The 26,020-nt window shown below is 57.3% G+C and overlaps 1 protein-coding gene across 1 annotated transcript; it reads right to left on the bottom strand.

Moving 5' to 3' along the window:
- Positions 1–19,477: 19,477 nt before the first annotated feature.
- Positions 19,478–24,412, bottom strand: LOC144279628 (phospholipase A2 inhibitor and Ly6/PLAUR domain-containing protein-like). The gene is made up of 5 exons (XM_077841204.1): positions 24,319–24,412; positions 22,679–22,795; positions 22,166–22,318; positions 21,757–21,900; positions 19,478–19,638 (listed from the first exon to the last, which is right to left on the bottom strand). The coding sequence occupies exons 1-5, from the start codon at positions 24,410–24,412 to the stop codon at positions 19,478–19,480; spliced, it is 669 nt and encodes a 222-aa protein (XP_077697330.1).
- Positions 24,413–26,020: the final 1,608 nt, after the last annotated feature.

Raw genomic sequence — 26,020 nt, 5'->3', positions numbered from 1 at the left:
CTTTCTTTCTTTCTTTCTTTCTTTCTTTCTTTCTTTCTTTCTTTCTTTCTTTCTTTCTTCTTAAAACTACCTTACGCTCACGTAATGAATTAAAGGCCCCCACGCTCTGGAGAGGAAAGAGTTGATGCTCCTGGGATCGCTGGATGGAGGTGCACAGCCATCTATCCAAAGGCTTAACAAGCGTCAATCGTATTCTGAAGAAGCGATGAAAAGTGGGCTGAAGTTGAGTGTGGCTGAGCTGACGTAACTCTGAGAGGCAGAGGCCTGGAGCAGAGAGTGACGGCGGGGTGTGTGTGTGTGTGTGTGTGAAAGGTTCACCGCAAAGCCAGGCAGAAACCCCTCCTCAGAGCAGCTGAATTCTTGTTTTTCTGTCTACACAGACGAGTGGGGTTTGTTCGCAGGCACAAGCTGCACCCCAGATAGCCACGTCAGCAGCTGAAAATGTATTCTAGCCACATACTCAGGCAGCAAACAGACTTGTCTGCTGTTTTGAGTCAGATACAAATGACCAGCTAGCAAGATGCCTTTCCCCATCCGGAGAGTTAAATGGAACTGGGCAGAACTGCTGCAAAAGCAGGTGGCATTTCTCCAAGATCTGCCTGCCCACACGTTCAGTGAGGAGGCATTGGTGGTAACAACTCCCACAGCGCCACCTCTTGGTTCCTGGTGGTATTTCGCCCACGGGCACTGCCTGGGGAGGGGTGGGGAGCCGGGGTTTGTACTGAGAAGGGATTTTTCCAACCTCCAGGGAGCGCTCTGCAATGCGAGGTGTGTGCGTCCAAAGAGCAATCGTGCTCCGGCCCCCTGCAGCCCTGCGCCCCCTCGGAAGGGACCTGCGTCACCGTCGTGGCAGAGTTCAGGCTGGGTGAGTGAAAGAAGATTTCTACTAAGTGTAGACACCATTGTCCTCCTGAAGCCAGGGGTCGAACCCAGGAGTCCTGGCTCCCAGCCCCTCCCCCTACTCTAACCAATAGACTCCACTCCTCTCCAGGAGCAGGGACTGCTCCGTCTGGAAAGATAATGTCATAGACGGGGGATGGGATGAGATGGGAATTGCAGTGGGTGGCTGTGGGCCCTGGATCAGACAGAAGAGAGGATTTTATTGGGGGTCGGGGGGAAGATGAGATTAGTTGCGGGTGGGGTGGATGGAACAAAACGGGAGGATGAAGGAGCTGGGGGTCCATTGGGGAGCTCAGAGGTGATTCTCTGTTTCCCTTCCACAGAGGGATCCCCCTTCTCCTACACGGAATATAAATCGTGCCTGGAGCCCAAGAACTGTGAGCCCGGCCCCTTCTCGCTGACCTACGCAAACAATGTCACCGTGTGGGCGAACATCGCCTGCTGTGACACCGACGGCTGCAACGCCGGGGCCATCCCAGGTGTGTGTTTGCTGCAAACCTAGAGCCGTGCTCTGGCCACACCTGCCTGGAGATAACCCAGGAGTCCTGGCTCCCAGCCTCACCCCCCACCTCTAACCCCTAGACCCCACTTCCCTCCCACAGCTGGTGACAGAACCCAGGAGTCCTGGCTCCCAGCCCCCCTGCTCTAGTCACTAGACCCCACTCCCTTCCCCGAGCTGGAATCGAGCCAAGCGTGTGGTGAATCCCCACCCCTGGCTGACTGTGTGTGTCTGACTGTTCTCAGTGCCAACTGTGAGCTCCGTCCCCAACGGCTGGCAGTGCCCGTCATTCTTCAAAATGGGGGCAGATGGCTGGCAGGAGAAGGAGAAGGAGCTCTTGGCCTGCACCGGCGCCGAGGTCCATACTGTTGGGGAATCTGGGATATTAACACTGGGTAAGTCCTCCAGATGGGGGCGGGGTCTGAACACAGAGTACGAGGTGGAGCCCAGGTATCCTGGCTCAGTCCCAGCCCCCCTTGCTCTGACTCACTGGACTCCACTCCCCTGGCAGAGTTGCAGAGAGAACCCTGGAGTCCTACTTGCTGAGATGCCAAAGGAGCACCCAAGGAGGATAAGGCCACTGCAGAGAAAGTAAATGTATTCTGTGCATCGGTCTTCACGGCTGAGGCTGGGAGGGAGATTCCCAAACCTGAGCCATTCTGTTTTGTTGACAAATCTGAGGAACTGTCCCAGATTGAGGAGTTATTACAGGAGTTTTTGCAACAAATTGATAAATTAAACAGTGATAAGTCACCAGGACCAGATGGGATTCGCCCAAGAGTTCGGAAGGAACTCAAATGTCAAATTACAGAACTACTAACTGTGGTTTGTAACCTACCATTTAAATCAGCTTCTGTCTCAACTGGCTGGAGGATGGCTAATGACACACCAATTTTCTAAAAAGGGCTCCAGAGGTGATCCCGGCAACTACAGGCCAATAAGTCTGACTTCAGTACTGGGCAAACTCATTGAAACTAGAGGAAAGAAGAGAACTGTCAGACACATAGATGAACATAATTTGTTGGGGAAGGGTCCACATGGTTTTGGTAAAGGGAAATGACGCCTCACCAATCTACTAGAATTCTCTGAGTGGGTCAACAAGAGTGTGGACAAGGGGCATCCCGTGGATATAGTGTACTTAGATTTTTCAGAAAGCGTCCCTCACCAAAGGCTCTTAAACAAAGTAAGCTGTCATGCGATAAAATCCTCTCATGGCTCAGTAACTGGTTAAAAGATAGGGAAAAAAGGGTAGGAAGAAATGGTCAGTTTTCAGAAGGGAGAGACGTAAATAGTGGGAGTCCCCCAGGGATCTGCACTGGGCCCAGTCCTATTCAACATATTCCAAAATGTTCTGGAAAATGGGGTAAATCGTGAGGTGGGAAAATTTGCAGAAGATACAAACCTACTCAAGATAGTGAAGTCCAAAGCAGACTGTGAAGAGGTACTAAAGGGTCTCTCAGAACTGGGTGACTGGGCAACAAAACGGGAGAGGAAATTCAATGTTGATAAATGCAAAGTAATGCACATGGGCAAACGTAATCCCAACTAGACATACACAATGATGGGTCAAATTTACCACTCAAGAAAGATCTTGGAGTCACTGTGGAGAGTTCTCTGAAATCATCCACTCCATGTGCAGCGGCCGTAAAAAAGCAAACAGAATGCTGGGAATCATTCATAAAGGGACAGAGAATAGGACAGAAAAGATCGTGTTGCCTCAATATAAATCCATGGGACGCCCACATCTTGAACACTGCGCGCGGATGTGGTCGCCCTGTCTCAAAAAAGATCCATTGGAATTGGAAAATCTTCAGAAAAGCCCAACCAAAATGATGAGGGGGATGGAACGGCTGCCATATGAGGAGAGATTAATAAGTGTGGGACTTTTCATCCTGGACAAGAGATGGCTAAGAGGGGATATGATTGAGGTCTAGAGAAGGTTGAAGGGTGTGGAGGAAGGAAATAAGAAAGTGTTATTTACTCCTCTTAAAATAAGAACGAGGGGTCACCACAGGCAGCAGGTTTAAAACAAACCAAAGGAAGTACTGCTTCACACAACGCACAGCCAACCTGTGGAACTCATTGCTGGGGAATGTTGTGAAGGCGCAGACTATAACAGGGTTCAAACAGGAACTAGAGAAGTTCCTGGAGGACAGGTCCATCTGTCGCTATAGCCAGGGTGGGCAGAGAAGGTGGCCCTAGCCTCTGTTTGCCAGGAGCTGGGAATGGGCGACGGGGGATGGATCACCGGAAGGTTCCCTGTTCTGTTCATTCCCTCTGGGGCACCTGGCATTGGCCAGAGGATACTGGGCTAGATGGACCTTTGGTGTGGCCCAGGGGGGCCATTCCTCAGTTATGTTCTCACGTAGTTCCAGCCCCCTGCTCTGAGCACTAGACCCCACTCTGCCTGCAGAGCCGGGTGCAGTCCTGCTGGGAGGGGAGTGTGTGAGAAACCACATGGGGGTCGGGGGAGGGGGGATGTGGGAGCCCCCGATCACGTCTTTCTCCCCCGTCCAGATGGCATCACCCTGACGAAGATTGCGGCTGGATGTGCCTCCCCTGGCGCCTGTGTGAAGAGAGAGGGGGAGAGGAAATACGGCCACGGCGTGGTGGAGATGCTGAGCCGGGCCAAGGGCTACCCAGGTCCCAGGGCCGGCGGGGGCATCGGGGAGCCCTGAGTCCCGGACTAGCGTCCTTCCCTTCTGCTGCACACTGGGCTGCAGTGAACCTCCCTTCAGCAGCCTCCGGCTGGTGGTTCTCTTTGGGGGGGATTGCGAGTCCCTTTTGTGCATTGGCTGAATAAAGCGCGTTGTGGGGAAAGCACCCCCCTTGCTCCTTGTCCCCTGACCGCCCCCTACCGGGCCTCCCCCGCCCCTATCTGTGCACGAGTGATGCTGGCAGGAAGAGAACCTGGGAGTCCTGACTCCCAGTAACCCCCCCTGTAACCCAACAGGGCCCACTCCCTTCTGAAAGCCAGGGATAGAGCCCAGGAGTCCTGGCTCCCAAGCCCCCTGCTCTAACCACTGTACCCCTCTCCCCTTGCAGGGCCAGGGAATGGAACCCAGGAGTCCTGCCTGGACCCCCTCCCGGAAGGCAAGGCCCGTGGCCGGGGGAAAGGCATTGGCTGGCTGAGCTCCCCTGCGGAAGGAGGGCTGTGGGAAGGAGAGGCCGTGGCTCACCCAGCTGTCCAGGCGGGCGGGAACGCCCTGGAGGGGAGAAATGTCCTTCTAGGTTGATTTTGCAGGGCTCAGTTCGTCCTGCTCTCTGGGGCGGCTCCACTGGGAGTGACGAGCTCAGGGAAGGTGTCAGGAAACAGGGCAGATCCCCCCAGCCGGTGGTGCTCTGTGAGCAGATTTCACCCAGCGTGAACTCCTGGATCGCTGCCCCCGTCTGACCCCGGAGTCACAGCCAGTCCCCTCAGATACTCTCAGACAAGCTGGACTTTGGGAGGAAACCTCACGTACACCCCAAACCAGCCCACCCAGGTTGTCCCCTGCCCCAGGAGACCGGTCACTTACCCCAGAGCCACGGGACCCCAGATCCTACACCAAAGGCAACGCTGCCAGCCAGGTCTGTAGGAAACTCGCTAAAGGTTCGTGAGCTAAGGAAAGGGAATGAGGGTCACGAGGGGTTAAAGCCGGTAAAATTCATGCCCAGGTGAGTCACAGTCTGTAATTCCAAACAGTGGCGGTGATGGAAGAAACTGCCATTTTCCCAAGTCTTTTCAGGTGCCCCCAGACAGTCTCCAGGGATCCCCGCTTTGCATCCGGTTCCGGTCCCTGTAAGAGTCCAGCCGGCCCAGTGAGGCAGGATCCTTCCCTGAATCCATCCTTACAGCTTCTTCTCCCAGAGAACAAGCTGGCAGGGCCCCCACCCACGTGGGCTTTGCCTTCGATGCGGGGAGGGAGAAACGCGGCGGTCAGCACACACGATGGCCCCTGCCTTTGGGGTCAGCACTTTTCTGGTGCTAAATTTCCTCATTAGCGTCCCTCCGGCGTCTCTGCTGGGTCAGTGAGTCCCAGGGCTGTGCTCAGGGTGAATGGTTGTTACTCCGTTAAAAGAGCAGACGGGGAAGGGAAAACCATACCACGGCCCATTGGTTTTCATGAAATCGAAACTCCAAACACACTGTTCTACCTTCGCCATGCCTTTGATCTAGGCCAGCGGCTCTCGACCTTTCCAGACAGCTGTACCCCTTGCGGGAGTCTGATGTGTCTTGGGTACCCCCAGTTTCCCGTCACTGAAAAACGACTTGCTCACAAAAGCAGCCATAAAAATGCACAATGTCACGGCCATGCTGCTGCTGACAAGCTGCTTCCTTTCTCATTTCCGCCATTATAAAATAACTGGGCGGGAACGCAGGACAAATCCTGCACTGGCATTTCAGTGTAGAGTACATAGAGCAATGTGAACAAGGGGTCGACAGTTTAGCTCTTACTGACTTCACTCGTGCCTTAATGTGGCCGGTTGTAAAACGAGGCAAATATCCAGATGAGCTGATGTACCCGCGGAAGACCTGTTCGTACCCCTGGGGTACATGGACCCCTGGCTGAGAACCACTGATCTGCACTAATGCACAAGGGAATTGGCCTCAGTACACATTGGCATCCCCTGATCAGCCAGTGTCCCATGCAGGGCTGTGAAATCTCCCATCTCTGGGCCCACCGGGATGTTTTGGGGCAGCCCCAGCCGATCCCCCAGGGAGCAGGTATTTGCCAACCTGCCTGACATAACCACAGCCAGATGCTTCCTCGCTGTTCTGCTCACTGCAGCAAACACCCGGCACCATGTGGGTGGCTCTGCCCCTCTGCCTGCTGGCCGCTCTCCTAGCCACAGGTGAGTCCCGTCCGTCCCCAGGCATAGGGAGCCGGAATTCACCTGGGGAACGTGCCGCTGTGGATGGCGGATTCTGGGGTCAGGATGGAATTTGTGGGTAAAACCAGCGAGAGGAAAACCCGGAGTCACGTCCCCCGGCTGACTCGGGGAGAGCAGGGATTGGAGCCTGGGACTCCCACAGCCCACGCTAGGGGCTCGTCTGTCCTTCCTTCTTCTCGTTCTTCCTCCAGCTCTCGCCCGGGCTTGGGGTCATCCCGATGAGGACCACCACCGCCGTCCACATGTAATCCTGCTTGGAAATGTTCCCCTGCCCATCAGCGCTGAGATTCCTGCCAGGACTCCTGGGTTCATTCCCCGGGCTTGAAAGGGGAATGGGGGTGCAACAGGTGGGAGCTGGGAGCCAGGAAACCTTTGCTTTGAACTGACTTAGCCTGTGAAGGGAGGCATCGCTTGCCTTTGACCTTTGATTTCTTTGTACCTGTCTTGGGGCGTACGCACCCCATGGTGTTCCAGAGACTGAAGGTTTAATGCGTGCCCTGCTAACCACAGCTGGGAGGAATAAAGGGGCTGGAAAGCCGTGGGGCAGAGCAGCTGCCAGAGAGGAGGGAGCAGCTGGCTGCAAGCCCCCAAAGGTGCAGGGACGCAGAGCCCCGGGGGGAGGTAGGGAGGTGCTCCGGGCTCTGGCAGGGTGGGAGCTTCTCTGAGCCCGTTTATTTCGTTGGAGGGCCCTGAGCCGGCAGTCAGAGGATTGGGCAGGCCTGGGATCCCCCCTGCCCCGGTTGGGCTACGTGAACCTTGGGGCTGTGCCACATTTGGCCAGAGGGAGGCGCCATCACACCCCTCACACAGACCGTTTCTGCCTTTTCTGGCTTGTAATCACTTAGCTCCTGCCCTTCCCTGGTTCTCAGTGTTCGATCTAAAGCAGGGTGTGTCTGGGACCTTCCCTTGGGCCGACAGGATCGGGGCGTCTCCTTTCAAGGAATCAGCAGTGGACTTTCTAGGAGCTTGTGTTGGCCCGGAGGGCGCTGGGAGTTCTGGGCAGGGGGGTTTGCTGGGCTGGGGGGTTTGCTGGGGTCGCTCTGCTGTGTTATTCTCGGGGGGTGGGGGAGGGGTCTGGCTGCAATATAACGGGGAGCGATTTGCAGGCTGGAGCAGGGGTGGGCAAACTTTTTGGCCCGAGGGCCACAATTGGGTATGGAAATTGTATGGCCGGCAATGACTGCTCAGGAAATTGGGGGTGAGGGGCTGAGGGCTCTGGCTAGGGATGAGGGGTTGGGGGTGCAGGAGGGTGCTCCGGGCTGGGACCCAGGGGTTCAGATGGAGGGAGGGGGATCAGGGCTGGGGCAGGGGGCTGGGGTGCAGGAGGGGTTCAGGGGTGCAGGCTCCGGGCGGCGCTTACCTCAAGCAGCTCCCCGAAGCAGCGGCATGTCCCCGCTCTGGCTCCTACGCCGAGGCTCTGGGCGCCACGTCGTCCGCAGGCGCCGTCCCTGCAGCTCTCATGGGCCACAGTTCCCAGCCAGTGGGCGCTGCGGGGGTCCCCACGCATAGGAGCCGGAGGGGGGACCTGCTGCTGCTTCTGGGAGCCGTGTAGAGCGGGACAAGCCCCCCACCCCACTCCTTGGCTGGAGCACCAGAGCGGGCTAAGCCCCGGACCCCACTCCTCAGTGGGAGCTCGAGGGCCGGATTAAACCATCTGGAGGGCCGGATCCGGCCCCCGGGTCATAGTTTGCCCACCCCTGGGATGGAGAACTGAGGGGCCCTGGCAGGTCATGGGTCCAGGCTGTAGGCTGGGGAATGTCCCAGGGACGCCCTTTGCACAGGAGGATCAAAAGGAGAAAGAACAAAGGAGACCCCTTCCCCCTCCCCGCCTCTTTGGTCTCTGGGAGCTGAGGCTGGGATATTGGATTCAGCTCCAGCCAAGCTTAATCCAATGTCCCAGCTCCCGGAGACCGAGACCGGGGGGGTGTGTGCCCGGACACCTGGGTTCAGTGCAGATGCGGGCAGCGGTGTGGCAACTTGTCCAAACACACACACGAGCTCTGGGGAATTTCAGTTTAGGACCCAGCTTTATTCAGTGCCTTTACTTCTGGAAATAGATAGCGTTAAATCAGGGAGTGCTGGGTGTCAGGGCTCCTGGGTTCTATCCCTGGCTCTCCGAAGGGAGTGGTGTGTCGTGGTTAGAGCGGGGTGGCTGGGAGCCAGGACTCCTGGGTTCTATCCCAGCTCTGGGAGTGGAGTGGGGGCTGATGGGGTAGAGCAGTGGGGGCTGGGAGCCCAGGCTCCTGGGTTCTGTCCCCACGCTGGACTTTCAGGGGCTGCTGTGGAATACAATAAGGCCCAGCGCTGTTCCACAGGACGTCACAGTCTGTCCAGAGACACACGCGCCCCCTCCTCCCACTCTGGCTGTAATGGGCTTTGCCTGGTGTGACGATGTGACTCAGCAGGGAGGGGGGAGTGTTGACCTGGGAATGTGCCCTGGGGAGGGGAGACCTGAGAGCCTGTCACCTGAGCCAGGAGGGGGAGGGGGAGGTAACACCTCTGCCCAGGAATGTGGATGGAGGCTGCAGGAGGGAGCCTGCTGGGGGGGTTTAGTTTCAGTTTGGGGCTGGGTGGAGGAACACAGGGAACCCCAGGGCTGGGGTCTAAGCTCCCTGCTCCCCCAGAAGGACGTGATTGAGGGGTCCTGGTTATACCCACAAGGTCTGTTGTGGACCGTGTTCCTGTGGTCCAATAAACCTTCTGTTTTACTGGCTGGCTGAGAGTCTCAGTGGATCCCAGGAAGAGGGGTGCAGGGCCTGGACTCCCCCACACTCCGTGACAACTGGTGGCAGCGGTGGGATCTACTGCACCCCGTGAATGGCGCTTCCTGCAGTAAGTGACTGGGGAACAGTAAAACGAAGGGGAATTGACAGGGACCAGGTGTGCTGAAGATTCAGAGAGAGACGGTTTCAGGGGGCGGTTAACCCCTGGGAATGTGTGACCAGAGAGAAGGACTTTTGCAGTAACAGGGTCCCCCGGGGGATTGCAGCGAGCGGTCCCAGGGGCGGAGGAGTCTGCAGCTCGACCCTAGCAAAGAGGTGGTGACCTCAAGAAGGACTGGCACACTAAGGGCTTTTCCTGGAAACCGTGGAAAGCTGCCCGGCCTGCGAGTGGCCAGCAGGGAGATGTACGCTAAACGCCTTAAGAGCGACCTGGTGGAGCTGTGCAGGCAGAGGGGGCTGCGCATCGGGAGGTCCACCAAGGAACAGCTGATTGCCCAGTTGGAGGAGAGGGATCGCTTGGATGACCCGATCCCTGTCCCTGAGGGAAGCCGCCCGGCAGACGCAGCGTGGGCCCTGGGGCTGGGAGGGGTCAGACTGCTGCCGAGGACATCCCGAGACCCTTCCTACCTATGTCTGGGGGAGGGGTTGGGGGAAGCCCAGCGAATACCGAGGGCACCCTGACCCCAGCAGCCAGCAGGGGATCCTCCCGGCGGAGCTCCCCATCCCTGGAGCTGAGGCGGCTGGAATGGGAGAGGGAGATGAAAATGAGGGAGCTGGAGGATCATGAAAAACAACGTCAACATGAGGAGAAACAACGTCAACATGAGCAGGAGGAGAAGGAGAAACAACGTCAACATGAGCAGGAGGAGAAGGAGAGGGAACGTCAGGAGAAGGAGAAACAAAGACAGCATGAACTGGAGCTGGCCAGGCTGAGGAGCAGTGGGGCCCCGGCTGCGGTGAGTGAGGGGGGACCCAAGACTGCAAGGAGCTTTGATAAGTGCTTCCTGGCCCAGCGGAAGGAGGGGGAGGACATAGATAGCTTCCTGACGGCCTTTGAGAATGCCTGTGAGCTGCACAGGGTTGACCCTGCAGACAGGCTCCAGTTCCTCACCGCCTTACTGGACCCCAAAGCCGTGGAGGTGTACAGCCGGATGACAGGGCCGGAGGCAGGGGACTATGAACTGTTCAAACAGGCCCTGCTCCGTGAGTTTGGGCTGACCCCTGAGATGTACCGGAGAAGGTTCCGGAGTCAGCGCAAAATGCCTGAGGTCACCTACCTACAACTGGTCAACCGGATGCAGGGATATGCCCGCAAGTGGACAGCTGGGGCCCGAGCTAAAGAGGACCTGCTTGACCTAATCGTACTGGAGCAACTGTATGAACAGTGCCCTTCCGACCTGAGGCTGTGGCTGGTGGACAAAAAGCTGGAGAACCCCCAGCACGCAGGGCAGCTGGCCGACGAGTTTGTGAACAGTCGGTCAGGGGGTAGCCGGGAGGAGTCCCAAAAGAACAGGCCCCCCCCGATGCAGAGAGAGAGTCACCAGGGGGCCTCCCAGCGGGGAAATAGGGAAAACCCCCTCCCAAGGGGGACGCCTGGCGTCGGGCCCCTCCGACCTGCTCGAGGGGACCAACGTGACCTGAGCTGCTATCACTGTGGCCAGAGAGGCCATGTACGGACCCAGTGCCCCAGGCTCAGGGACAGACTGAGCAGACCCAACCTACCCAGGGTTAACTGGGTAGGGACCCAGCTGGACGAGGGGCAGACGACCCAGGAAAGGGGGCCTACCAGTTTACCACCTGCTCAGGAGGGAAGAGTACCCCCGGCCAGCTCCGCCAGAGGGCTGGAGGCTCTGGACTCAGGGTGCTCGGTTTACAGGGTGGCCGCGGGGCTGTCCCTCTGGAGAGAGTGCCTTGTTCCCCTGGAGGTGGATGGGAGGAAGGTCAATGGATACTGGGATACGGGCGCGGAGGTGACGCTGGCCCGGCCTGAGGTGGTGGCCCCAGATTGGGTGGTGCCCAACACCTACCTGACCCTGACAGGGGTGGGCGGGACCCCATTTAAGGTGCCCGTGGCAAGGGTACACCTGAAATGGGGGGTCAAGGAGGGCCCCAAGGATGTGGGGGTACACCACCATTTGCCCACTGAAGTTTCGATGGGGGGAGACCTAGAGGACTGGCCAAGCAAGCCCCAGACCGCCCTGGTTGTGACCCGTAGCCAGAGCCGGCGAGGGGCACTGCACCCTGTCCTCGGGGAGGGTACCGCACCGGAGGCGCAGGACTCTTCCCTGGTGGGGAGGGAGCGCCGAGGGGCACGGCTCAGAGAGGCTGAGGCCTCAGACCTGGCCACTGAGGGGGAACCGGGCCCCATCCCTTCCCCAGCCGCTGGGTTCCAGGCCGAGTTGAGGAAAGATCCCTCCTTGCGGAAGCTCAGGGACCTGGCCGACCTCAGGGTGGGACGGACCATGAGGAGAGGCTGCCAGGAGAGGTTCCTGTGGGAGAAGGGGTTCCTGTACCGAGAATGGGCTCCCACAAGGGAAGTAGAGTCCTGTGGGACCAGGAGGCAGCTGGTGGTCCCCCAGAAGTATCGCCGCAAGCTACTGTACCTGGCCCATGACATCCCCCTCGCAGGGCATCAGGGAATCCGGCGCACCCGGCAGAGGTTGCTACAGAACTTTTACTGGCCCGGGGTCTTTACCACGGTCCGGCAGTATTGCCGATCCTGTGACCCCTGTCAGAGGGTGGGGAAGGCCCGGGACAAGGGGAAAGCGGCTTTGAGACCTTTGCCCATCATAGAGGAGCCTTTCCAGAAGGTGGCCATGGACATCGTGGGGCCTCTCAGCAAGACGACCCGGTCGGGGAAGAAATACATTCTGGTGGTGGTAGATTTTGCCACCCGCTACCCCGAGGCAGTGCCCTTAGCTTCCATTGAAGCAGACACCGTGGCCGATGCGCTCCTGACCATTTTCAGCCGAGTGGGGTTCCCCAAGGAAGTCTTGACAGACCAAGGCTCCAACTTCATGTCGGCCCTGCTCCGGTGCTTGTGGGAGAAATGTGGGGTCCAGCACAACTGGGCCTCAGCTTATCACCCCCAGTCCAATGGGCTGGTGGAGAGGTTCAACGGGACGCTAAAGATGATGCTGAAAACCTTTATGAACCAGCACCCGCAGGATTGGGACAAGTACTTACCTCACCTGCTGTTCGCGTACAGGGAGGTGCCCCAGGAGTCTACCGGATTTTCGCCTTTCGAACTGTTATATGGCAGGAGGGTGAGGGGCCCCCTGGACCTGATGAGAGACGAGTGGGAGGGGAAGGCCAGTCCCGATGGAGAGTCAGTGGTGGAGTATGTCCTGATCTTCCGAGAGAGACTGGCTGAACTCATGGGCCTGGCCAGGGAGAATCTGGCCAGAGCCCAGAAGAAGCAGAAGGTCTGGTATGACCGCACGGCGCGGGCCCGGGCCTACGCCACCGGGGATCAGGTGATGGTTCTCATCCCCGTGAGAAAGAACAAACTACAGGCCGCCTGGGAGGGCCCTTTCAAGGTCGTCAAGCAGCTCAATGAGGTAAACTATGTGGTGGAGCTGTCGAACCGGGCGCACCACCGCCGGGTGTACCATGTGAATATGATGAAGCCATATTATGCCAGGGGGAATGTGGTGTTGGCCGTGTGTGGACAGTGGGAAGAGCAGGGAGATGACCCTTTAGTAGATCTATTCCCTGAGACCAGAGCTGGTTTCCCCCTGGAAACAATTCCCCTCTCGGATCAGCAAAGCCCTGCCCAGCAAGCTGAGGTCAGGGGGGTGCTGCATCCGTCCCGACAGCTGTTTTCCAACCAGCCTGGACGCACTAATCTGACTGTCCACCGGGTGCAGACCGGGTCGCACCCACCGATAAGATGCTCCCCCTTCCGAGTCACAGGGAAAACTGTTCAGGACCTGGAAAGAGAGGTCCGGGACATGCTGGCTTTGGGGGTGATCCAGCCATCTGCCAGCCCTTGGGCTTCGCCGGTGGTGCTGGTCCCCAAAAAGGACGGGTCGGTCCGGTTCTGTGTGGACTATCGGAAGCTCAATGCCATCACTGTATCTGATGCCTACCCCATGCCCAGGCCGGACGAGCTCCTAGACAAGCTGGGAGGAGCTCGGTACCTTACCACCATGGACCTTACAAAGGGCTACTGGCAAGTGCCGCTGGATGCAGATGCCCGGCTGAAATCGGCCTTTATCGCCCCTCTGGGGCTCTATGAGTTCCTGACCCTGCCTTTCGGCCTCAAGGGAGCGCCGGCCACCTTCCAGCACCTCGTGGACCAGCTCCTGAGGGGGATGGAGAGTTTTGCCGTGGCGTATATTGATGACATCTGTGTCTTTAGCCAGACCTGGGAGGACCATGTGTCCCAGGTTAGACAAGTGCTGGACCGACTCCAGGGGGCTGGGCTGACTGTAAAAGCGGAGAAGTGCAAGGTGGGGATGGCGGAAGTATCTTACCTGGGCCATCGGGTGGGGAGCGGCCGCCTAAAGCCGGAACCAGCCAAGGTGGAGGTGATCAGAGACTGGCCTGCTCCCCACACCAAAAAGCAGGTCCAAGCCTTTATTGGGATGGCAGGATACTACCGAAGATTTGTGCCCCACTTTAGCGCCATAGCCACCCCCATCACTGAGCTATGCAAGAAGGGGAAGCCAGACAAGAAAGTGCCAGGAGGCTTTCCGGGCGCTGAAGGAGGCTCTGGTCAGTGGCCCAGTTCTGGCAAACCCAGACTTTGACAAGCCCTTTGTGGTGTTCACTGATGCCTCCGACACGGGACTGGGGGCGGTGTTAATGCAGGAGGATGGAAAGGGGGAGAGACACCCCATCGTGTACCTGAGCAAGAAGTTGCTACCCCGGGAGCAACACTATGCGGCCATCGAGAAGGAGTGCCTGGCCATGGTGTGGGCCCTCAAGAAACTAGAGCCCTATCTCTTCGGGCGACACTTCACCGTCTACACCCACCCCTCTCCCCTGACCTGGCTGCACCAGATGAAAGGAGCCAGCGCCAAGCTCCTGAGATGGAGCCTGCTCCTGCAGGATTACGACATGGACGTGGTCCACGTGAAGGGAAGGGCCAACCTGATAGCGGACGCGCTGTCCCAGAGAGGGGGCCCCGAACTGCCCCAGGTCACTGGTCAGCGTGACCCCGCTCAGTTCAGTCTAGAAGGGGGGAGAGATGTGAGGATGGGACGCAGCAGGGAGGGGGGAGTGTTGACCTGGGAATGTGCCCTGGGGAGGGGAGACCTGAGAGCCTGTCACCTGAGCCAGGAGGGGGAGGGGGAGGTGACACCTCTGCCCAGGAATGTGGACAGAGGCTGCAGGAAGGAGCCTGCTGGGGGGGTTTAGTTTCAGTTTGGGGCTGGGTGGAGGAACACAGGGAACCCCAGGGCTGGGGTCTAAGCTCCCTGCTCCCCCAGAAGGACGTGATTGAGGCGTCCTGGGTGTACCCACAAGCTCTGTTGTGGACTGTGTTCCTGTGGTCCAATAAACCTTCTGTTTTACTGTCTCAGTGGATCCCAGGAAGAGGGGTGCAGGGCCTGGACTCCCCCACACTCCGTGACACACGCCCAGCAGTGCTCAGCGGATGCTGGGCCCCGTCGCCCTGGGCAGCATCTTGCCCAGTCTGGCTGGGCTCCTGGCAGTGAAATTCCTCTCCTAACGCCCCCTCTGTGTTGCCCCCCCTCCGCCAGGGGGAGCCACCCCACAGCTGAATGATGCCCTCATAGTCCGTGGGTCTCTCTCCTCTCCCCACGCCCACCCACGCCTCAGTTTCCCCATCTGAGCCCAAAGGATAATGAAGCTGAACTGCTTTTGCAAAGATCCAGGGAGTCAGGGCCCCAGGCAAAGCCCATTACAGCCAGAGTGGGAGGAGGGGGCGCGTGTGTCTCTGGACAGACTGTGACGTCCTGTGGAACAGCGCTGAGTCTTATTGTATTCCACAGCAGCCCCTGAAAGTCCAGCGTGGGGACAGAACTGGGGACAGCGTGGGGACAGCCTGGCCTCCCAGCCCCCACTGCTCTACCCCATCAGCCCCAACTCCTCTTCCATAGCTGGAATAGAACCCAGGAGTCCTGGCTCCCAGCCACCCCGCTCTAACCACGACACACCACTCCCTTCGGAGAGCCAGGGATAGAACCCAGGAGCCCTGACACCCAGCACTCCCTGATTTAACGCTATCTATTTCCAGAAGTAAAGGCACTGAATAAAGCTGGGTCCTAAACTGAAATTCCCCAGAGCTTGTGTGTGTGTTTGGACAAGTTGCCACACCGCTGCCCGCATCTGCACTGAACCCAGGTGTCCGGGCACACACCCCCCCGGTCTCGGTCTCCGGGAGCTGGGACATTGGATTAAGCTTGGCTGGAGCTGAATCCAATATCCCAGCCTCAGCTCCCAGAGACCAAAGAGGCGGGGAGGGGGAAGGGGTCTCCTTTGTTCTTTCTCCTTTTGATCCTCCTGTGCAAAGGGCGTCCCTGGGACATTCCCCAGCCTACAGCCTGGACCCATGACCTGCCAGGGCCCCTCAGTTCTCCATCCCAGGGGTGGGCAAACTATGACCGGGGGCCGGATCCGGCCCTCCAGATGGTTTAATCCGGCCCTCGAGCTCCCACTGAGGAGTGGGGTCCGGGGCTTAGCCCGCTCTGGTGCTCCAGCCAAGGAGTGGGGTGGGGGGCTTGTCCCGCTCTACACGGCTCCCAGAAGCAGCAGCAGGTCCCCCCTCCGGCTCCTATGCGTGGGGACCCCCGCAGCGCCCACTGGCTGGGAACTGTGCCCATGAGAGCTGCAGGGACGGCGCCTGCGGACGACGTGGCGCCCAGAGCCTCGGCGTAGGAGCCAGAGCGGGGACATGCCGCTGCTTCGGGGAGCTGCTTGAGGTAAGCGCCGCCTGGAGCCTGCACCCCTGAACCCCTCCTGCACCCCAGCCCCCTGCCCCAGCCCTGATCCCCCTCCCTCCATCTGAACCTCTGGGTCCCAGCCCGGAGCACCCTCCTGCACCCCCAACCCCTCATCCCTAGCCAGAGCCCTCAGCCCCTCACCCCCAATTTCCTGAGCAGTCATTGCCGGCCATACAATTTCCATACCCAATTGTGGCCCTCGGGCCAAAAAGTTTGCCCACCCCTGCTCCAGCCTGCAAATCGCTCCCCGTTATATTGCAGCCAGACCCCTCCCCCACCCCCCGAGAATAACACTGCAGAGCGACCCCAGCAAACCCCCCAGCCCAGCAAACCCCCCTGCCCAGAACTCCCAGCACCCTCCGGGCCAACACAAGCTCCTAGAAAGTCCACTGCTGATTCCTTGAAAGGAGACGCCCCGATCCTGTCGGCCCAAGGGAAGGTCCCAGACACACCCTGCTTTAGATCGAACACTGAGAACCAGGGAAGGGCAGGAGCTAAGTGATTACAAGCCAGAAAAGGCAGAAACGGTCTGTGTGAGGGGTGTGATGGCGCCTCCCTCTGGCCAAATGTGGCACAGCCCCAAGGTTCACGTAGCCCAACCGGGGCAGGGGGGATCCCAGGCCTGCCCAATCCTCTGACTGCCGGCTCAGGGCCCTCCAACGAAATAAACGGGCTCAGAGGAGCTCCCACCCTGCCAGAGCCCGGAGCACCTCCCTACCTCCCCCCGGGGCTCTGCGTCCCTGCACCTTTGGGGGCTTGCAGCCAGCCGCTCCCTCCTCTCTGGCAGCTGCTCTGCCCCACGGCTTTCCAGCCCCTTTATTCCTCCCAGCTGTGGTTAGCAGGGCACGCATTAAACCTTCAGTCTCTGGAACACCATGGGGTGCGTACGCCCCAAGACAGGTACAAAGAAATCAAAGGTCAAAGGCAAGCGATGCCTCCCTTCACAGGCTAAGTCAGTTCAAAGCAAAGGTTTCCTGGCTCCCAGCTCCCACCTGTTGCACCCCCATTCCCCTTTCAAGCCCGGGGAATGAACCCAGGAGTCCTGGCAGGAATCTCAGCACTGACGGGCAGGGGAACATTTCCAAGCAGGATTACATGTGGATGGGGGTGGTGCTCCTCATCGGGATGACCCCAAGCTCGGGCGAGAGCTGGAGGAGGAACGAGAAGAAGGAAGGACAGACGGACTCAGACCCACTGGCCAGGCCCCTAGCGTGGGCTGTGGGAGTCCCAAGCTCCAATCCCTGCTCTCCCCAATTCAGTCGGGGGACGTGGCCCCGGGTTTTCCTCTTGCTGGTTTTACCCACAAATTCCATCCTGACCCCAGAATCCGCCATCCACAGCGGCACGTTCCCCAGGTGAAATCCCGCCCCCACCACCCGGCTCCCTGTGCCTGGGGACGGACGGGACTCACCTGTGGCCAGGAGAGCGGACAGCAGGCAGAGGGGCAGAGCCACCCACATGGTGCCCAGGTGTTTGCTGCAGTGAGCAGGACAGCGAGGAAGCATCTGGCTGTGGTTTTCTCAGGCAGGTTGGCAAATACCTGCCCCCTGGGGCATCGGTTGGGGCTGCCCCATGACATCCTGGTGCGCCCGGAGATGGGAGATTTCACAGCCCTGCATGTGACACTGGCTGATCAGGTGATGCCAATGTGTACTGAGGCCAATTCCCTTGTGCATTAGTGGAGATCAGCGGTTCTCAGCCAGGGGTCCGTGTACCCCAGGGGTACGCACAGGTCTTTCGGGGGCACATCAGCTCATCTAGATATTTGCCTCGTTTTACAATCAGCCACTTTAAGGCACGAGTGAAGTCAGTAAGAGCTAAACTGTCGACCCCTTGTTCATATTGCTCTATATACTCTACACTGAAATGCCAGTGCAGGATTTGTCCTGCGTTCCCGCCCAGTTATTTTATAATGGCGGAAATGAGAAAGGAAGCAGCTTGTCAGCAGCAGCATGGCCGTGACCTTGTGCATTTTTATGGCTGGTTTTGTGAGCAAGTCGTTTTTAAGTGACGGGAAACTGGGGGTACCCAAGACACATCAGACTCCCGCAAGGGGTACAGCTGTCTGGAAAGGTCGAGAGCTCCTGGCCTAGATCAAAGGGATGGCGAAGGTAGAAGAGTGTGTTTGGAGTTTCGATTTAATGAAAACCAATGGGCCGTGGTATGGTTTTCCCTTCCCCGTCTGCTCTTTTAACGGAGTAACAACCATTCACCCTGAGCACAGCCCTGGGACTCACTGACCCAGCAGAGATGCCGGAGGGATGCTAAGGAGGAACTTTAGCACCAGAAAAGTGCTGACCCCAAAGGCAGGGGCCATCGTGTGTGCTGACCGCCGCGTTCCTCCCTCCCCGCATCGAAGGCAAAGCCCACGTGGGTGGGGGCCCTGCCAGCTTGTTCTCTGGGAGAAGAAGCTGTAAGGATGGATTCAGGGAAGGATCCTGCCTCACTGGGCCGGCTGGACTCTTACAGGGACCGGAACCGGATGCAAAGCGGGGAGCCCTGGAGACCGTCTGGGGGCACCTGAAAAGACTTGGGAAAATGGCAGTTTCTTCCATCACCGCCACCGTTTGGAATTACAGACTGCGACTCACCTGGGCATGAATTTTACCGGCTTTAACCCCTCGTGACCCTCATTCCCTTTCCTTAGCTCATGAACCTTTAGCGAGTTTCCTACAGACCTGGCTGCCAGCGTTGCCTTTGGTGTAGGATCTGGGGTCCCGTGGCTCTGGGGTAAGTGACCAGTCTCCTGGGGCAGGGGACAACCTGGGTGGGCTGGTTTGGGGTGTACGTGAGGTTTCCTCCCAAAGTCCGGCTTGTCTGAGAGTATCTGAGGGGACTGGCTGTGACTCCGGGGTCAGACGGGGGCAGCGATCCAGGAGTTCACACTGGGTGAAATCTGCTCACAGAGCACCACCGGCTGGGGGGATCTGCCCTGTTTCCTGACACCCTCCCTGAGCCCGTCACTCCCAGTGGAGCCGCCCCAGAGAGCGGGACGAACTGAGCCCTGCAAAATCAACCTAGAAGGACATTGCTCCCCTCCAGGGCGTTCCCGCCCGCCTGGACAGCTGGGTGAGCCACGGCCTCTCCTTCCCACAGCCCTCCTTCCCCAGGGGAGCTTAGCCCGCTGGTGCCTTTCCCCCAGCCATGGGCCTTGCCTTCCGGGAGGGGGTCCAGGCAGGACTCCTGGGTTCCATTCCCTGGCCCTGCAAGGGGAGAGGGGTCCAGTGGTTAGAGCAGGGGGCTTGGGAGCCAGGACTCCTGGGCTCTATCCCTGGCTTTCAGAAGGGAGTGGGCTCTGGTGGGTTACTGGGGGGATTACTGGGAGTCAGGACTCCCGGGTTCTCTTCCTGCCAGCATCACTTGTGCACAGATAGGGGCGGGGGGGGCCCGGTACGGGGCGGTCAGGGGACAAGGAGCTAGGGGGGTGCTTTCCCCACAACTCGCTTGATTCAGCCAATGCACAAAAGAAACCCGCAATCCCCCCAAAGAGAAGCAGCAGCCGGTGGCTGCTGAAGGGAGGTGCACTGCAGCCTGGCACACAGCAGAAGGGCAGGACTCCAGACTGGGGCTCAGGGCTGCCCGATGCCTCCACCGGCCCTGGGAGCTGGGTAGCACTCGGCCCGGCTCAGCATCTCCACCACGCCCTGGGCGTATTTCCTCTCCCCCTCTCTCTTCATGCAAGCGCCAGGGGAGGCACATCCAGCCACAGCCTTCTTCACGGTGATGTTACCTGGACGGGGGGAGAGAGACGTCATCAGGGGCTCCCACATCCCCTCCCCTGACCCCCATGTGGTTTGTCACACACTCCCCTCCCACCAGGACTGCACCCGGCTCTGCAGGCAGAGTGGGGTCTCGTGCTCAGAGCAGGGGGCTGGAACAAAGTGAGAACATAACAGAGGAACGGTCCTCCTGGGCTACACCAAAGGTCCATCTAGCCCAGTATCCTCTGGCCAATGCCAGGTGCCCCAGAGGGAATGAACAGAACAGGGAACCTTCCGGTGATCCATCCCCTGTCGCCCATTCCCAGCTCCTGGCAAACAGAGGCTAGGGCCACCATCCCTGCCCACCCTGGCTAATAGCCACAGATGGACCTGTCCTCCAGGAACTTCTCTAGTTCCTGTTTGAACCCTGTTATAGTCTTGGCCTTCAAAACATCCTCTGGCAAGGAGTTCCACAGGTTGACTGTGCATTGTGTGAAGCAGTACTGCCTTTTGTTTGTTTTAATCCTGCTGCCTGTGGTGACCCCCCGTTCTTATGTTAGGAGGAGTAAATAACTCTTCCTTATTTCCTTCCTCCACACCCTTCAATCTTCTCAAGACCTCGATCATATGCCCCCTTAGCCGTCTCTTTTCCAAGGTGAAAAGTCCCACTCTTATTAATCTCTCCTCATATGGCAGCACTTCCATCCCCCTCATCATTTTGGTTGGGCTTTTCTGAAGCTTTTCCAATTCCAATATCTCTTTTTTGAGAAGGGGCGACCACATCCGTACGCAGTGTTCAAGCTGTGGGCGTCCCATGGATTTATATAGAGGCAACATGCTATTGTCTGTCTTATTCTCTGTCCCTTTCTTAATGATTCCCAGCATTCTGTTCGCTTTCTTCACGGCCGCTGCACATGGAGTGGATGATTTCAGAGAACTCTCCACTATGACTCCAAGATCTTTCTTGAGTGGTAAATTCGACCCATCATTGTGTATGTCTAGTTGGGATTACGTTTGCCCATGTGCATTACTTTGCATTTATCAACATTGAATTTCATCTGCCGTTTTGTTGCCCAGTCACCCAGTTCTGAGAGATCCTTTAGTACCTCTTCGCAGTCTCCTTTGGACTTAACTATCTTGAGTAGGTTTGTATCTTCTGCAAATTTTGCCACCTCACTATTTACCCCTTTTTCCAGAACATTTTGGAATATGGTGAATAGGACTGGGCCCAGTGCAGATCCCTGGGGGACTCCCACTATTTACCTCTCTCCGTTCTGAACACTGACCATTTTTCCTACCCTTTTTTCCCTATCTTTTAACCAGTTACTGAGCCATAAGAGGATTTTATCCCATGACAGTTCACTTTGCTTAAGAGCCTTTGGTGAGGGACGCTTTCTAAATCTAAGTACATTATATTCATGGGATCCCCCTTGTCCACACGCTTGTTGACCCCCTCAGAGAATTCTAGTAGATTGGTGAGGCGTGATTTTCCTTTACCGAAACCATGTTGACCCTTCCCCAACAAATTATGTTCATCTATGTGACTGATAGTTCTCTTCTTTCCTATAGTTTCAATGAGTTTGCCCAATACTGAAGTCAGACTTATTGGCCTGTTGTTCATGGGATCACCTCTGGAGCCCTTTTTAGAAATTGGCATGTCATTAGCCATCCTCCAGCCATTTGGGACAGAAGCTGATTTAAATGGTAGGTTACAAACCACAGTTAGTAGTTCTGTAATTTGACATTTGAGTTCCTTCCGAACTCTTGGGCGAATCCCATCTGGTCCTGGTGACTTATTACTGTTTAATTTATCAATTTCTTGCAAAGACTCCTGTAATGACTCCTCAATCTGGGACAGTTCCTCAGATTTGTTATGAAAACAGAATGGCTCAGGTTTGGGAATCTCCCTCCCAGCCTCAGCCGTGAAGACCGATGCACAGAATTCATTTAGTTTCTCCGCAGTGGCCTTATCCTCCTTGGGTGCTCCTTTGGCATCTCGGCAAGTAGGACTCCAGGGTTCTCTCTGCAACTCTGCCAGGGGAGTGGAGTCTAGTGGGTCAGAGCAAGGGGGGCTGGGACTGAGCCAGGACACCTGGGCTCCACCTCGTACTCTGTGTTCAGACCCCGCCCCCATCTGGAGGACTTACCCAGTGTTAATATCCCAGATTCCTCAACACAATGGTCCTCGGCGCCGGTGCAGGCCAACATCCCCACCGGCTGCTTGTCAAAACGATCCACTATGAAAACCATCTGGCACTGCCGGCCATTGGGGACGGAGCTCACAGTTGGCACTGAGAACAGTCAGACACACACAGTCAGCCAGGGGTGGGGAGTCACCACACGCTGGGCTCGATCCCAGCTCGGGGAAGGGAGTGGGGTCTAGTGATTAGAGCAGGGGAGCTGGGAGCCAGGACTCCTGGGTTCTGTCACCAGCTGTGGGAGGGAAGTGGGGTCTAGGGGTTAGAGGTGGGGGGTGAGGCTGGGAGCCAGGACTCCTGGGTTCTCTCCAGGCAGGTGTGGCCGGAGCAGAGCTCTAGGTTTGCAGCAGACACACACCTGGGATGGCCCCGGCGTTGCAGCCGTCGGTGTCACAGCAGGCGATGTTCGCCCGCATGGTGACATTCTGCGCGTAGGTCAGCGAGAAGGGACCGGACTCACAGTTCTTGGGCTCCAGGCACGATTTAGCCGTGTAGGAGAAGTAGTATCCCTCTGTGGAAGAGAAACAGAGAATCACCTCTGAGCTCCCCAATGGATCCCCAGCTGCTCCATCCTCCCCTTTTGTTCCATCCACCCCACCCCCAACTAATCTCATCTTTCCCCCGACCCCCAATAAAATCCTCTCTTCTAGTCTGATCCAGGCCCCACAGTCACCCACTGCAATTCCCCATCTCATCCCATCCCCTGTCTATGACATTATCTTTCCAGACTGAGCAGTCCCTGCTCCTGGAGAGGAGCGGAGGCTATTGGTTAGAGTAGGAGGAGGGGGTGGGAGCCAGGACTCCTGGGTTCGACCCCTGGCTTCAGGAGGACAATGGTGTCTACACTTAGTAGGAATGTTCTTTCACTCACCCAGCCTCATCTCTGCCACGACGGTGACACAGGTCCCTTCCGAGGGGGCGCAGGGCTGCAGGGAGCCGGAGCACGATAGCTCTCTGGACGCACACACCTCGCATTGCAGAGCGCTCCCTGGAGGTTGGAAAAATCCCTTCTCGGTACAAACCCCTGCTCCCCACCCCTCCCCAGGCAGTGCCCGTGGGCGAAATACCACCAGGAACCAAGAGGTGGCGCTGTGGGAGTTGTTACCACCAATGCCTCCTCACTGAACGTGTGGGCAGGCAGATCTTGGAGAAATGCCACCTGCTTTTGCAGCAGTTCTGCCCAGTTCCATTTAACTCTCCGGATGGGGAAAGGCATCTTGCTAGCTGGTCATTTGTATCTGACTCAATACCGCAGACAAGTCTGTTTGCTGCCTGAGTGTCTGTGGCTAGAATACATTTTCAGCTGCTGACGTGGCTATCTGGGGTGCAGCTTGTGCCTGCGAACAAACCCCACACGTCTGTGTAGACAGAAAAACAAGAATTCAGCTGCTCTGAAGAGGGGTTTCTGCCTGGCTTTGCGGTGAACCTTTCACACACACACACACACCCCCCGCTGTCACTCTCTGCTCCAGGCCTCTGCCTCTCAGCCACACTCGACTTCAGCCCACTTTTCATCGCTGATCCTCCCAATTCTCTTCTTCAGAATACGATTGATGCTTGTTAAGCCTTTGGATAGATGGCTGTGCACCTCCAGCCAGCGATCCCAGGAGCATCAACTCTTTCCTCTCCATAGCGTGGGGGCCTTTAAATTCATGATGTGCGTGTAAGGTTTTTAAGAAAGAAAGAAAGAAAGAAAGAAAGAAAGAAAGAAAGAAATTTGCCCACTTTGGTTTTTTTAGAGCTTTCATGTGGAAACATCAATTAAACCTCAGAATGCCTTCCCCTGCCCCTTCTATGTCCCTAGAATGTAGCAAAGTTATATTATCATATTATATTATCACTATCAAAGAAATATGGAAACTGAGGTAGAAAAAAGATGTGTTCAATTCAGGGTTAGAACCAAGAAGACAGTCGAGAACTCCTCACTCCTGACTCCCAGCTCACTCTAACCCATGAGACCCCACTCCTCTTTCAGGCCACGGACAGAACCCGGGAGTCCTGATTTGCAGCCATCTCCGCTCAAACTCACTACACCCCAGCCCTCTTCTACAGCTGGGGAATGAGCCCAGAAGTCCTGGCTCCCAGCCCCCACCCGTTGCATCCCCATTCCCCTTTGAAACCCGGGGAATGAAGCCAGGAGTCCTGGCAGGAATCTCAGCGCTGATGGGCAGGGGAACATTTCCAAGCAGGATTACATGTGGATGGGGGTGGTGCTGCTCATCGGGATGACCCCAAGCCCGGGTGAGAGCTGGAGAAGGAACGAGAAGAAGGAAGGACAGACGGACTCAGACCCACTGGCCAGGCACCTAGCATGGGCTGTGGGAGTCCCAGGCTCCACTCCCTGCTCTCCCCAATTCAGTCGGGGGACATGGCCCCGGGTTTTCCTCTCGCTGGTTTTACCCACAAATTCCATCCTGACCCCAGAATCCGCCATCCACAGCGGCACGTTCCCCAGGTGAAATCCCGCCCCCACCACCCGGCTCCCTGTGCCTGGGGACGGACGGGACTCACCTGTGGCCAGGAGAGCGGACAGCAGGCAGAGGGGCAGAGCCACCCACATGGTGCCCGGGTGCTTGCTGCAGTGAGCAGAACAGCGAGGAAGCATCTGGCTGTGGTTTTCTCAGGCAGGTTGGCAAATACCTGCCCCCTGGGGGATCGGCTGGGGCTGCCCCATGACATCTTGGTGGGCCCGGAGATGGGAGATTTCACAGCCCTGCATGTGACACTGGCTAATCAGGTGATGCCAATGTGTACTGAGGCCAATTCCCTTGTGCATTAGTGGAGATCAGCGGTTCTCAGCCAGGGGTCCGTGTACCCCAGGGGTACACACAGGTCTTCCGGGGGTACATCAGCTCATCTAGATATTTGCCTCATTTTACAACCGGCCACATTAAGGCACGAGTGAAGTCAGTACGAGCTAAACTGTCGGCCCCTTGTTCATATTGCTCTATATACTCTACACTGAAATGCAAGCACCAGAAAAGTGTCGACTCCAAAGCCGGGGACCATCCTGTCCTGTCAACTCTCTTCTTCCAAATTTGATTGGTGATCGTTCACCCTTGCCACTGATGGCTTCACACCTCCATCGTGCATGCAAAAACTCTGGGCTGGCTGAAGAGATCCCATGATCCTTAACTCTTTCCTGTCCAGAGCTTGGGAGAGTTTCAATTCAGTCAGTGAACATAAGTTTTTAATGGAAGGACGAAAGAAAGAAAACCAATTGGTCCACTTTGGTTTTTTTCAGAGCTTTCATCTGGAAACATCACTTCAACCTCCAAAAGCCTTCTCCCGCCTTTGCCAGGGTCCCAGGTGGGAGGAAGGGAACATTACCCCCATCTTATAATCAGGGAAACTGAGGCAGAAAGAGGCAGTGTCAGACTCGGAGCCACGAATACAGCTAAGGAATCAGATTTCAGAGTAGCAGCCGTGTTAGTCTGAATCCCCAAAAAGGACGGGAGTACTTGTGGCATCTTAGAGACTAACAAATTTTTATGAATTTGTTAGTCTCTAAGGTGCCACAAGTACTCCTGTTCTTTTAAGCAAGGAGTCCGAATTGCTGCTGGCTTCCAGCCTATTCTAGACCCACCCCGTCCCTGACCTGGGGATAGAACCCAGGAGTCCTGGCTCCCAGAAATGAGACCATGTGAGTCAGTGCGATGGTGCAACAGTGTCCCCTCCTGGCCAAGCACGGCTCGGTCCCGGCTCACGCAGCTCAGCGCGGCCCTCACGCTAGTCCCTGTGCCCAGGAATCTGCAAACCCCTCCCGCTGCTCGGCCCTTTTCTCCCTGCGCTCGCTGGGCCAGCGTGGGGCACATACACCTCAGAAGAGACACCCCACTCCCTCCCAGAGCCGGGGAATGAACCCAGGAGTCCTGGCAGGAATCTCAGTGCTGGGGGCAGGGGAACATTTCCAAGCAGGATGACAAGGGTGGGGGGCGGTTTTCCTGGCTCCTGAGAATTTTCTGTTTTTTCCAAGCATTTCCTGCTCCTCATCGGTGCCCGGCTCCCTGTGCCTGGGGACGGAAGGGTCTCCCCTGTGACCAGGAGAGCAGACAGCAGGCAGAAGGGCTGGGGCACCCACATGGTGGCTGGGCATTTTCTGCAGTGACCAGAGCAGTGATGAAGCAGCTGGCTGTGGGTACGGCAGGCAGGTTCAGAGAATCAGAGAACCATAGAAGATCAGGGTTGGAAGAGAGCTCAGGAGGTCATCTAG

This window comes from Eretmochelys imbricata, chromosome 24, assembly GCF_965152235.1.
Source record: "Eretmochelys imbricata isolate rEreImb1 chromosome 24, rEreImb1.hap1, whole genome shotgun sequence".
Taxonomy (NCBI): domain Eukaryota; kingdom Metazoa; phylum Chordata; order Testudines; family Cheloniidae; genus Eretmochelys; species Eretmochelys imbricata.
Note: the sequence above shows the minus strand (reverse complement) of the source record. Positions and strands in the feature narration are given on the sequence as shown.

What these genes read in the sequence shown, in the direction of transcription:
- LOC144279628 (XM_077841204.1), bottom strand. Translation starts at nt 24,412, where the DNA reads ATGCTTCCTCGCTGTTCTGCTCACTGCAGCAAGCACCCGGGCACCATG. An exon ending in CGTGGCAGAGATGAGGCTGG is followed by an intron (nt 22,319 to 22,678) that starts GTGAGTGAAAGA and finishes TCTCTTCCACAG; the next exon opens with AGGGATACTACTTCTCCTAC. An exon ending in CAACGCCGGGGCCATCCCAG is followed by an intron (nt 21,901 to 22,165) that starts GTGTGTGTCTGC and finishes GACTGTTCTCAG; the next exon opens with TGCCAACTGTGAGCTCCGTC.